At 34.3% G+C, this 14,033-nt stretch overlaps 1 protein-coding gene across 7 annotated transcripts in view; it reads left to right on the top strand.

Moving 5' to 3' along the window:
- PLEKHA7 (pleckstrin homology domain containing A7) overlaps positions 1-14,033 on the top strand; it is a 121,427-nt gene that overhangs the window by 80,873 nt on the left and 26,521 nt on the right. For all 7 annotated transcript variants that reach the window (XM_070933608.1, XM_070933656.1, XM_070933615.1 and 4 more), the window contains 5 exons: positions 2,882-3,060; positions 4,475-4,942; positions 6,350-6,872; positions 7,567-7,653; positions 11,504-11,557. In XM_070933608.1, coding sequence (XP_070789709.1) covers positions 2,882-3,060; positions 4,475-4,942; positions 6,350-6,872; positions 7,567-7,653; positions 11,504-11,557 — 1,311 coding nt within the window. The remainder of the gene's footprint in view (positions 1-2,881; positions 3,061-4,474; positions 4,943-6,349; positions 6,873-7,566; positions 7,654-11,503; positions 11,558-14,033) is intronic.

The raw sequence follows: 14,033 nt of genomic DNA on the forward strand, positions 1-14,033 counted from the left end.
ATAATATGTTGCACATTTCTTATTTTAGGAGACTGTGTACTGATTTTTCTTGGATGGATGGAAATCTTAAAAGCACATTGCTAGTAATTATATGGTCTTTCTGTGCTTTCTATTTAACTGTCTTCTCAACTGATTCCTTACTGTTTCCAACCAGGACTATCAACTTGATTATAATTAGCAATCCTGCTGTTTTTCGGTTCCAAGTGTTTGCATGAGAAAAATTGTGGAGGGTGGTATTTTAAATGAATTTCAGAAGAATTAAGATTCCATATAGTCATTTTATAAAAAGAGTGAATGGCTGTTTCTAAGAGTCGGAACTTACACAAAATTCCTATTAATGATTTAGGCTTCCATCTTTTTAACTTTTTCAACTTTGTTCTTGTTCTGTTCTTATTGATGTGTGCTTTGGGTTTGTTCTCCATTTCTTCTTCTGTGCAATATGGGAAAGAGACTGCCTTTCCTTCTCCCTCTTTCCAGAATAAGGGCAGCTGAATGCATGAATAGGTACCAAATATCACTTTTTCAACCCTGTTGTGAATGTGTATGTGATGTATTTAAAAATGGTTGTGAATTAGAACTATGTGTCCCAATTTATGGCTCACAAAATTCTTGTGTGTTTTGCTGTTACTGATTGTCTCTGCACTTACAATCATAGCTTTTTATGTTGCTTATTTGGTGTGCTGCTAAGAGATAATTGGCTTATATTTAGACATTGCTGTTTTATGCTATCAGTTACACATGGTGGAGATAGTCTTTCTAGTGGCAGGGTTTGCTGATAACATGGCATGTGTTGCTTACTCTAATTGTGTAAGCTTGCTTTCTTTTACCACCAAATGTGGATATTGGCAAAGTTCTGCTTTCTGCTTCTTTAACTAGACTATCAATGAAAAGGCTGTTTTAGAGTCCCATCATCTGGAGGAAGTAGTGTGCTGCATTAGGAACCAGTCAGTCTTCATTATGATTGTATAACCCATCTTAAAATTCAGAAAGCCCATAACCAAAACCAAACATAATTTATTTATTGTTACTAATACAAGCTTATCAAATGGCTTCTCAGATCAGTTATGATTCCTTTGGTCATTCTCACTGTTACTTGGATAACTATGCTAATTCTAAGATATCTGACCAGTATCTGACCACGTTGTTGTTGCTAATTGGATAAAAAATGAAGAGGCTCACCTACAATGTTTACAGTAAGGAAAGCGGTATTTTTTAAAATAATTTTATCTAAATGAAAAGTAACTCACATTCTGACATTTTCAGTACTAATCTCTAAAAGTAGCATTCACCAAATACTGTACTGCATGTAGTGGGAGATTTGATTCTAGTCAATAAATCTTCTCTTATTTTTTATTTATTTATTTATCTAATTTTGAAACTGCCTCCCTCCCTCACAGAAGGATTCTTTATCACTATGGTTTGGGATAGTTCTCTTTAAGAGTTTTTAGTGGTCTGCTAATGGCTAGACATTTTAATCTCAGCCAACAATAAACTATATGCTTATAAGATAAACCACATTTACATACCATTCAAAAGAGACAATAAAAAAGCTAAGAAGGAAATAAAAAGACCAGAATACATATCTCCCTCAGATACATCCAGATAAACAAGGATTAACACCAGACAAACAATCTAGCAGAAAACAATAACCTAATCAAAGAACTACCAAGGAGAAAAATATACCTCAACATGGGTAGAGCAAGCTACTGTATATAAATAGAATGTAAAACCTACCCTCACTAGCACTGACAGTATTGCATAGTTCGGTAATAAAACATCTGCAAGCAAATGGCCAAGCTCAGAGAGAACTCAGGAGCTCACAACAAAATAGATTAGAATCACCAACATGTACTTTGATGAGCATTTCAAGAAAATGAGGTGCTTTCAGTTCTTTTGTTTTCATGTATATCTGACCAACCTGAAAGTTGTGTTATATTTACCGAAAAGATAAAAGTAGTTCCTTTTGTCATAGATTTTAATTGAATTCTGCCAATTTATTAGTGCTATTTGCTAGCTTTATTTATCCACACATTTTCTTCTCATGCTAAAGCTCTGTGTTGGATATAGTGTTTCTATAACAAAACAGATTTAGTTGTGGCATTAAGTTCCCTTCCTTGACTTTGCTAATGTGGCATGTATGTAGTAGCATCATAATTTGAACTAATTTGTATGATGTTCCCTTTTGCACTGAGTTCCCCAAAATACTCTGTACTCTGTACTCTGTGTTTCACTGAATGTTGTGGCTGTCTGCAGCATGGCATGTAAATCAATTGTAATAAGAAACAAATCTTTGTACTTAAGTTGCCCCAAATGTGATGTGATCCAGGGGGTGTTAACTATCATTTTTAAAAACTATATTGCACACTAACATAGTGTATTCAAAGCGGTCATAACCATTCTCAGTAACAGTTTTATAACCATTTTATATTTTAATAAAAATAGAAACTAATTCTTTAAAAATATTCATTCTAATAAAAATTGATAGTATTAAAGATTTTTAATTTTCTTCTTCTCAATATATTCTTTACACAGCAATCTAATATTTATAATTTCAGCCAAAGAATGAGAAAACATAAACTCTGCTGGCCTATGAGTGTAATTTTTGCTGTCCATTTCCTTGAGATAAGGGGAATGTTATAAAACGTTAAGTTGCTGATACAAAGGCCAGAAACAAACTGTGGTGTCATTGAAATTGTATGGGAACCCCCCCCCCACATGTTTATCCTATTACACAGAAACATTACTGTAGTGATTTTGATGGTACCACCTTATATTTTGTAACACAGGCCATATTGATTTAAAACATTTTGCAATTTAAATAGCTGTTGTACTTTCAAAAGCATGGAATTTTCTCCTTCAACATCTCTCTCTCTGTTTACAGGCTGTCCATACAGGCATGAGGGCTTATATATATAATAAGAGTTCTGTTATTGGCTCTCAGGCAGAGCATTCAGGGATGCGCACATACTACTTTAGTGCAGATACTCAAGAAGATATGAATGACTGGATCCATGCTATGAATCAAGCTGCTCTTATGCAAATCCATTTTTCACCAAAGAGGCAAGTTCACATGTGTATGTGTGCGCGCGCACGCATCAGGGGAGGGTTCTACTTACCTTTACTACCGGTTTGCAATGGGAACGCACTTCTACGCATGCACAGATTGTTCATTATGACATCTGGGTGGGTGGGCGGAGCTTCCCGACGCTTTTACTACCAGTTCACGAGAAGCAGACAGAACCTGGAGCAACCCACCACTGATGTGCATGCACGCGTGTATATGTATATGTAACTGGAGTGGTGTGGTGGCCTACAGATGGAGCTCTCCCCTCACAATCAGGAGGCTGTGAGTTCGATCCTAGGTAGAGACAGATATTTCTCTCTCTGGACCCAATGAGAATATGTATAGAGATTCTGTAGTCCTGATTGCTTGTTCCGCAATATTATTCCAAAGTCCTTGCGTTGCCTTTAAAATGATCAGTCAAAAAGTAAGCAGTAACAGGAGCTATCTTGAATGTAGTGGTGATAGGACAACACTGAGTAACTTTACTCACTTTTTTTCCTTCCTTGTCAAATAAATAATTGCATGGGCCAGTGGAAAGCAGATTTCCTGTTTAGAGATTAAAGGCACTGGGTGGAAATTGGCAGACTGTGAGTTCTAGTCCCAACTGGGCATAAAGTCAGCTGGGTGACCTTGGGCCAATCATACTCAGCCCTAGGAAGGAGGCAAGGGCGTAGCACGTCTGAAAACCCTTGCCAAGAAAACTGCAGGGACTAATTTATTCAAAAATTACAAAAAAAAAAAAAAAAAAAAAGAGAGAGAGAGAGAGAAAGAGAGGTATTTTAATAATTGATAGGAAAGGCTACATTTTATAATATGTTAATTATTCTAGTCCAGGGGTGTCAAACTGGCGGCCCAGGTGCCAGATGCATCACGTGCAGACCATGCCCACCCCAGCTCCGCGAAAGGAAAAAAATGTTGAGAAATGTCACATGACAACAATGTGATGCCACGAGTTTGACACCCATGTTCTAGACTTATCATGTCTAATGTATATGCATATAGAAAATATATATTTCTATATGCATATCTCACTTCTGATCTCACCTCTGGTCCCCAAATGTTAGGCTTGTATATCATGCTAATAGACTGTGCTACTCTTCTACATGTTGATTCTTTTAGCCATTGCATTGCAACTGGCAAAGTTATAAGGAAATTTGAGACTTCTAAAACTTATATAAAACTAAAATAATTATAAATATTTTAAAAACTCTATTTTGATATGAAATTGTCAATTTCATGAGATTTTGAGGGGGTTTAAAGGTGAGGAATTAAAAGCCCTGGGATCAGAAAGTATTAACAGCCTCTGCAATAAAACAAAAACTGTTCATTTAAACTATAAAATCTGAGCAAACGTAAGTGATTCAAAATACTGTGCTAACTTTAGTGTCTATGGATTTCTTTTTTCTTTAGAGGAACAGAAAAAACAGATCAGCAAGCTGTCCCTCAAACTAATCATATTGATGCCTACAAAGAAGCTACAAAGTTAGAACCTGCTGATGCAAAAAGACGCTACAGAAAATCACCCGAAATGTCTGCATATGGCAAACATGAAGAAATGAAAAAAGTAAGAGATGATGAACACTACACTGCAAGGAAGAAGGCTGTGGATTCCAAATGGGAGAAACCTAAACAACTATTAGAACCTGGTGGAACACCGAATCCCTCATCAAGTTTCTCTCGGCCTCAAGCAACTCAGACTCTTGAGAAGAATGGAATCCCTCCAAGTTCTTTAAATGCAGGTCCAGTAGAGCAGAATGGTATCAGTGTCTATAAAAGAGGCTTTATTCCCAGATCAACACAAAATAAGGAGACACAAAGGAAAAGTAATCTGACTCATGTAGAACATTGGGTAAAAGTCCAGAAAGGAGACACAAAAAGGTTAGTAAGCTAGGACTGTTTGTTCTATATTTCACTATTTTAAAGTAGAGGTTTGGTACTTTTCTTGATTCCCCCAGTTAATATTCCTGATTTCCTAATTTTCTTTTCTAGCACAATTATATAGGAGCAGCAACAACATAGAGCCTTTCTTGAAATAAAATCTTTCTTGGAATTTAGGAATTAGAATGTGCAGACCAGTGTAACTCCAACCTATCTTGAGTACGATATATATTCATACAACATTTAATTTGTCTGGGTTTTTTTTCACCAAATAGTTTTAAAAAGAACAATTCAGAGCGGTAAGTGTTATATAGATTTTGGATGCAAATTCTACAGAAAGGAAAGTGGTAGTCATAGGAAATACCTATAAAACTAGATTGGGCATCACATTATAGAGAAAGTGATATTTCATATTATGAAGTCTAGAAAATTGGATGGGAGAAAGAAGTTTCTAAAGGTCGGGTTGAAAAATCAGAACTATGAAAGTTTCCAATCTCCTATCTAACTGTTTATCAAGGATCTCACAGATTGAGCAATTACTGAGAAAAGAAGATTATCTTTTACCTTTTCAATCCATTTCCGGCTTTCTATATTTTATAGCCTTGTAGACCATAACTTTGGTCTAAAATATACATTTGTGTTTATTGAGGCAGTTGATAATTTCTGTCCATTCTTATTTGTATTCTTCTTTAATTTCATTTTGGGCAAGAGGTTATGCTTACCACTCATAATCACTGTATAGTGTTGATTGCAGTCAGTCAAGATTTTTCTCTGAAAACATGACAGAAAGTTAACCATCTATTAATTGTCTAAAAGGTTAGACTATATAAATTTATGATTTATCATACTTTTTAATTTTTTGTATTGAACTATAAACAATAACTCACACGACACCAGGTAATAAATTTATATATTTACAATTCAACAGCAACTTCAATTACTTTCTTCGTTTTTGGTGAACATCGTTGTTTAGAAATAGCTTCTGCAAGATTAGATCAATGTAAATAAATAATTATATATACGTAAGAGGCCTTTCTCCACACTTAAATTCAGTGTATTTATATTGATTGAGTATTAAGCTCTGAAATTTCTTTTTTTCAACTTGAGTTGATGAAATATTTTGATGAATGGTATACTCCACCACCTAGTGGTAAGTGTTCCTGGTGAATGAATACAAAAATGTAGTGACTGCTAACAATTTTGTTGTAGTTACATTTTAAAAAAAATAATAATGGAGGGACTTCCTATAAATGTTTTCCATGGATTATACACTCTGGCCCATTGTTATCTATATTCCAAAATTTGCAAAAATCCGTCTACCAAAATCTGTTCTAAATTTCAATTTTGTAAATGTTTTTAATAAGAGTTGCTTTTTGCTTAATCCCTAACAAAGCCACTTTCTTACAGTCTTGCATCTGACCAGACTCTTACTCGCCAAGTACCAAGCCATTCTGTATCCTTTCCTGAAAATTATCATACTTTGCCAAAGAACACTAGGCAATCTTCTGGAAGCTCCCCTCCCTCAAATCGTGATTTGCCAAGTGACTACAAATATGCTCAAGATCGGGTTAGCCACCTGAAGATGTCCCATGATGAGAGAAAAGCTAACAAAGATGGTACTGTTTGGCAGCTGTATGAATGGCAACAAAGAAGGCAGTTTAAACACGGGAGCCCAACTGCACCTCTTTATATTAGTTCTCCAGACTTTACAGATAGTAGTAAAGGAAGAAGTTCATTAGAAGTTCCACGTTCGGTTTCGGTTCCCCCTTCCCCATCTGAAATACCTCCACCAGGACCACCTAAAGTTTTTATATCACGAAGACCACATACACCTGCAGAAAGGGTTACTGTCAAACCATCTGAGGAGAGACAAACAATAGACGTTCCTTTTGTCAGCTCACCAAGGAAGATTCGAAACCAGACTGTAAAAGTGAGTAAATAGAAAAAAACCCTGTTTTTTCTAGTTTACTAATCAGTTAATTTAAATTAAATTACCATGCTACATAATCCTCAGATTATCTGATAATTGGGTACTGTAAAGTTGTATGTTATCTACTGCCACTTTCTTATTAAAGTCAGATTATGTAGCATGTAGCTAATTTTAGGTTTAGAGAAACAAGATTCATGGGATATGGGCTTTAATTCCTCATTAATCTAAAGTTATCTGAATGGGAACCAGATATTGTCACTTCTTGAGAGACAGAAGGGTGAGCACACTGCACAGTTATAAAAACGTTACATTTAATCTCATTGATTTCAATAAATTGTCCATGTGTAAACTTTTGAAAATATAGCTCATTGAATCAAGCTTTTAGAACAAAAATATTTGTTATTAAGCAAAAAGTTTCTACAGATAGTTCTTTAAACAGACATACCATGTAAAAAAAATTAGTGACTATGTCACTTTGTAAAAAGATATAATACTCATATACAAAGATAGAAAAAGTGCATATATTGTAAAAAAACATGTTATGTTAATTAACAAATTAATATTTTCTTGTTTAGGAAGAAAGTTATATAAATCAGTTCAGGACACAGAAGCTAGGAACTCTAAAATGTAAAAGAATAGAAAAATATTTTCCCACTTGAAATGTCTCTTTAATGCTGCCTTTCAATTTATACAGAACTCTCTACACATAGATAGACGTTCCATGCCTACAATGGGATATATGACCCATACTGTAAGTGCTCCAAGTTTGCATGGGAAATCGGTAAGCATTGGCTATATATGTTTCCTTGTCTATGTACTAATAGATTCCGATAGAACTTCTAAGGTTGTCTGAATCTTTATTGATTTTTCATGTCATGTTTATGGTGCCCTTTTTCATTGCTACTGGATTATTAAACAGAACTGTAAATAAAATTCCAGTAGAGGGATTGGCCCTATTTTGTGTGTTGTGACATACATTTTTAGCCTTCAAGCAAAAGTAGAAAAATATAGCTGCTCAGTCATGTCAGATAAACATTTTTATTGGCATGTTAAGTGAAGATTTTTAACTATGTGATTCTCCCTGAAAACTGCTAATTTCCTCTTTGCAATGTGTCCAAATACCTGCAGCCTGAAGAGCTAACATTGCTTCTCATTCGATTAAGGAGACATCAGGCTAAGTTGACTCATATACGAAATTACACAATCGCCCAATTACTACAGCACTTGCCAACCAATTCCACTTATCAGGTCAGCTGCTGATTGGCTCATCTGTGCTGCATATGATGTTCTGTGACTCTGCAAGTGCTTCACTGGTGCCATGCTTGAGTCCGTGCTTCCTTGCCCATTCTTCCGTCTGTTCAAGTCCCTGGATCATTCATAATTTTACTTTGCTCCTGCGTGCAAATAATTATCAGCATTTTTAAACTATAAGGGCTGTGGCGTATGAGTAACTGCATTTTGGCTGTTATTTTGCTTCAGTGTTACTTTTGTGAATGCTGTGTTATGTTCTGAAACAAAACATATTTAAAAAGTAAGTTATTGTTTTGTAGATTCATCTGTTTTGGCTTTAAAAAACGTAAGCCTTTCTGATAATTTACAGTGGAAGTCAGCATTTATCACATCCTGCTTTTTTTTCCTCTTCCTCAGTCATGTATTTTAACAATGAGGAAAGGTCTAAATACACGAGGATAGTTATATATTGGATAGTTATATATTGTACTTATCTGAAAGGATGGTGGCCCTGAATTGTAGACATTCCCACCAAAAGTGAGAGTGCAAGTTGTCCTTGACTTACAACCATTTATTTAGGTACCATTCAAAGTTGCAAAAGTACTGAAAAAAAGTGAGTTATGGCCAATTGTCACACTTATGACTGATACAGGATCGCCATGATCACATGACTAAAATTTGAGCGCTTGGCAACCAGCATTTATTTACGACCGTGGCAATGTCTTTGAGTTGCATGGGATTGCCTTTTGCAACCTTTCCAGCTGGCTTCAGACAAAATGGGGGAAGCCAGATTCTCATAATGACGGTGACAAAAAAAGGTTGTAAAATTGAGCATGGCTCACTTAACTGGTTTGTTTAGCAACAGAAATTCTGGTCCCATTATGGTTATAAATTGAGGACTGCTTCTTAGGCATATTATGCACCCAGGCAAAACCCTGCAGAGTATCCAACGTCTTCACTATGTCAATCTGGGATGGCCAGTGCTAGTTGAGGCTAATCTTAGAGATTTCCCATGGGTGGGACGTGTGTGTGTGTGTGTGTGTGTGTGTGTGTGTGTGTGTGTGTGAAGGCACACTCCAAAAAATATATTAGCTAAACTAATAACTTCTTATTAGAAATATTTGCCTGTAAAATAAGGTACCAAATTTTCAAAATTAATTGATTGTCTGTTATCATTCATTTCTGCTCATACAGATTTCCTCCCTCATAATATTATCTTATCCAGAAATACTCTATCAGAAGCCATATTCCAAAAAAAAGCAGGAACAACATTTATTTATTTATCAAATTTCTATATCTTGTCTAGTGCCTCTGAGACGTTTACAAATAACACAATAAAATAATATAAAAACGTAATTAAAAATACAAATGAAACCAAAATTAAAAGCAAGGTTAAAATTTGCAAGTTAAGAATAAGAGTCAAAGTTTAAAAATTCACAAAACTAAAAGGTTAATAAGGCAGTGAGAGTGCCCTCATGCCACCAGCCATCGCCAGAGTTGCATAGCACACTTAGACACCCATGTTTATTGGCAGAATCAGAACTTAACACTGGGGGCTCATCTCACCTCTGGGAGTAGAATTTGAATATTTGTAATAAGGCATATTTTTTAAAAAAATATTATGATTTATTGGATTGTTGTAAACTGCTGTGGGCCAGTTTTCCTAGGAGCGTTACAATACATAAATATTATAAACAAATATATATGTATATTAATTGAAATAAAAATTACATCTACATTTATAAAATATGCATTTGCAAATGGTAAAGTTTACATTTGCCTTTGAAAATTATATTTGCAAAATTAAATGATCCACACCAGCATATAAAAGTAAAAACAATTATTGCTTGCACAATACACATACAATCTTCTCTTCCCTTGCAGATAATAGAGAAAATTAGGATGACAATAGAATAGAAGCAAGTTAACTGTTCAGGGAAGGGAAAGGGAAGGAAAGGGAAGCAAAAATGGTGGGACAAAATTAAGCAGAGATAAGACAAGTAAAGAGATAACTGGATAGTGAAGGGAAAAAAGAGAAGCCCATTATTTATGTTTCACAAAGAATTTGAATTCAGTAGAGAAGTGTTCAAACCAATCATTAAAGATACCTGGTGGTTACTGATATTTGCATCTTTTTCATTTCTTTGATTTCAACAATTTAATAATTTGAAATTGTTGAAACTAAATCAGCAAATATAAAATGACCGATTTATAATATTTTTTTGGAGAAAAAAACTTTCCTTTGCCTTTTGGATACATATGGTATATTTCAGAATTATGTCATTTCTTCATGTATATATTGGTGGTTCTTTTGCATCAGAAACCAACTGCAATTTAACACAGAGAAGTTTTCATAAGAGTTTCACATAGTTGCTATTTATGTAAAGCAAGGAATGTCAGTTTGAAGTTTGACCTAAATAAATTATACAGAAAATGTCAGTCATCTTTCATAATTACTTTTAGAGCTGTACAATGATTCGGATTCATTTTAGATACGGCCTCCCTAAATATTTCCCACTGAAAATGCCCAAGAAGATTCTGCTTCCTATCTTATTATTTATATGGTTACCATTCTACTTTCTATGTAGAATATAATTTGGGTATTTTCTTGGGGCAGGCTTAGTCCTATGATGGCATTATTATGAAAGACATCTTCCCTCCTTTTGCCTTTCCACGTTTCTATGGATTTTTTTTTTCCTATCAGAAACTAAGCTAACTCCTAGTCTCAATTTCTACGTACCAGCTAACTACAACAAAATGTCTATTTGGCTTGCAGGGTGGCTCTGTTTCAGGATGTTAATGAGCAACAGTGGTTGTCACTAGACTGTCCATTTTAATATGCTCAGACAGTAACTCAGTTCTTTTGGTTTAATATTATAAAATTAACCTGAGGGAAAACATATGTTTTAAATAATGAACGTAACTATGGTGTCACTTGATGAATTTAAGTAGTCTAACATTAAATCTTAACTCCTAAAAGTAATGTTTTTAAAATAATTTCAGATGTGTGGATTTATATAATACTGCATGTTAACCAATTTATTAGCTTACAAGTCTTTATTTTTGAGTGTTTGCTTCCATTGATTGACTTGTTCACCTCATTCAACTATAACTATCACTTGGAAAAGCTAAGAACAAAGTATTCTTCCTTGCTGGATAGTTTTCATTTATGTTCAATCAGATCTGAGCTGCAAAACTTCAAATGATCATAAACAGCAGCAAAGAGAAACAGAAAACTTAATATTCTTTGCTGCCTTATAGTGATCATCAATATTTTTTCACACCAGATAATACCACTTGAATATATAGATTTTTGCAGAAACTTCTAGACATATTTGATAAACAGAGTCTTGTTATGCAGTAAATTATATTTTACTATTGTGGTATCTTTTTATTTGCAGGCTGACGATACCTACATCCAGCTGAAGAAAGACCTTGAATATTTGGATCTGAAGGTAAAACATATCCACATAAAATGTCATTCTAGTAATATTACTTTTTTCATTTTTTTCCAGATATACTTCCCTAGTGGTTTATGTAATACGGTTGCCTTATAAGTCACTTGTTAATTAGATTTCTTTTGTGCATAGCTAGAATAAATTACAAATAAAATATACATGGTAAAATGAAAATAAAACTCAATCTGTTTCTTTCAGTGAGATCCAGGAAGTTCCTCTTCCTCTTATTACCAGGAGGATAGATTTCTGGAGGGTTTTGGATTTTTTTTTTATCACTTCCCTCTTCAGTTGTCCCCTTGAACTAGATTTTTAGATAGAAATGCTACAAAGGAAAATAAGAAAGCATTCCACTTCCAGTTGTCTAAATCCAATCCACAGTAATTTTCTTTACAAACTAAATCTGTAATTTCCTAAGAGGGCAAAATAATTACAATTCAATTAAAATTATAATTAAAAGTTTAATGTTGGCATACAATCTTAAACAAATGTGCTGTAAATATAAAAGCATCTTTCTTTACTTATCAGGCATGTGGAAAAAGGAGCAGCTGCTCTCTGCTACTTTATGTTAGATTGGACATGTGAAAGTCATGTCTAAAGATGGCTAGTGATTGCTGGATGCCTTCTAGCAGTAGAATGTCTAAACAAAATAGAACTGTCCCCCATCCCCTGGTCAGTATTTCTAGGGGCAGGAAGACAAATTAGAAAAAGTGTGATAACATCACACAGTGGTTGCAACTTAGATATATATTGGCATTAGGATGCAATTACCAGTATACAATCACAGCATTTTTGTGGTGATGTAACAAGATACTGGGAACGCCATCTGTGGTTTATTCAGTGTTACTTGCATAATAGAACCTTTGCTTTGCTTTTCCCAAGCAAGCCAATAATTGGAAGTTAAAAACAAAGCCCTAACTTCTGGGTTTGGTTTATTAGAATAGAATAAAGTGATCCTGGGACATATATAATGTTAAATAAAGTGTAGAAAAGAATACCTGTTGGTTTTTCACTTAGTTCAAAAATTAACAACTTCTTTTTTGGGGAAGAATTCTATTTTTTCCTCCCTTTTCCAAGTGCCATGGGGAAGAGAGTATAGCAAAGCAGTCAGTTCCTTGATCTCTTTATTCATTGCGGAATTCTGGTATTAATTTAAAGGAAAATAAAATCTGCAGAGCTTTGATGCATTTTTTTGTCAATTGCTACCACATTTTTATGTTTTGCTGCTGAAATTCAAAAGTATGATTTATGGGGTTCTGGGGTCATAGGAATAAAGGATAAACTAAACATCACACAAATCTTAATTATAGTAAGGTATGCAAAATAGGTAAAGCAGTGAATAACTTACTATTAGAATCTCAGTATAATGACTTTCTTTCATATATGAAAAAAAAAAGCCTACATTCGTTTTAGGACATTTTGGGTTTCACCTGTTTTTTATTATGCCCAGCAGTATTCAGAAAGGTAATAAAACGCTTAGAATGGTATATTTAGTTTAAAAAAAAAAGAATTCCATTAAGAATCTACTACCATATTTGAAGTTTCTGAACGTGTCTCAGATAAAAAACTTGCAATAAATCATTCTGGAGGTTGCCAAGGCATAGGTTACATTTAAAAGATCATCTTTCCCCAAGAGGAAATAATACGGCACATTTTTTAAATAAAAAGTGTTAGCTAACCAGAGACTCTATTTGGGTATCAATTTCAGGGTCAAATTTAATTGTGCACTCAGGCTGTGAATCTGGTATCTTAAAGGAATTTCTGTCCCACAGCATTCAGACTAAATGCCATCTTAAATCTGTCATATTAGATAAAATAAGGTCTCTACATCATGTGAATTTTTAAAATGGAATCCGTCTGTACAGATTTTTGTTCCAGATTTTTACCAAGATGAAATTAGGAAGTGTCTCTGAGAAGTTAAGTTCAACTTCAGTTGTTTCAGAGAAGCATCCAAGTATTTTTCTTGGCAACCAGATGTGATCTTTTCTAGCTTTTCAACAGAATCCAGAGTTGGCTGGGTGCTGCATTAAAGCTACCAGACTTCATTATCTTGATAAATATTTCTGAAATGATACAAGCTCATGAGTCTGGTTTTCATACAGGAAAAAGCAAACTAAAGTAAAGACCAAAAAAAAAAAAAAAAGCCTTCCCTTGGCAATCCAGATTTTATTAAAATGTTTTGTATGTATTTTTATATAGGAATGGTATTCTATTTTACACTGTACATTTTTGCTTTCTGTATGATTTTAGAACATTTCTAAATTCTAAGGGTGTAGTAGTTTGGGAATCCAGGGGATAGAGGAGTATCTGAATAATAACATTGGATGACTAAGAGAATCTACTCATCCTTTTCAGAGGTTATATAAAAATGAAAAATAGATTTTAGAGTCTTACCTATGATATTCTGAAAGATTCTGTTAGATGTTAAGTATCTTGTAGTATCCTTACACCACATCAAGTAGTGGAGTGGAAGTTC

This window comes from Pituophis catenifer, unplaced genomic scaffold (genome assembly GCF_029215685.1).
Source record: "Pituophis catenifer annectens isolate HBS135680 unplaced genomic scaffold, rPitCat1.0.hap2 SCAF_1, whole genome shotgun sequence".
In the NCBI taxonomy this organism is placed as follows: Eukaryota; Metazoa; Chordata; class Lepidosauria; order Squamata; family Colubridae; genus Pituophis; species Pituophis catenifer.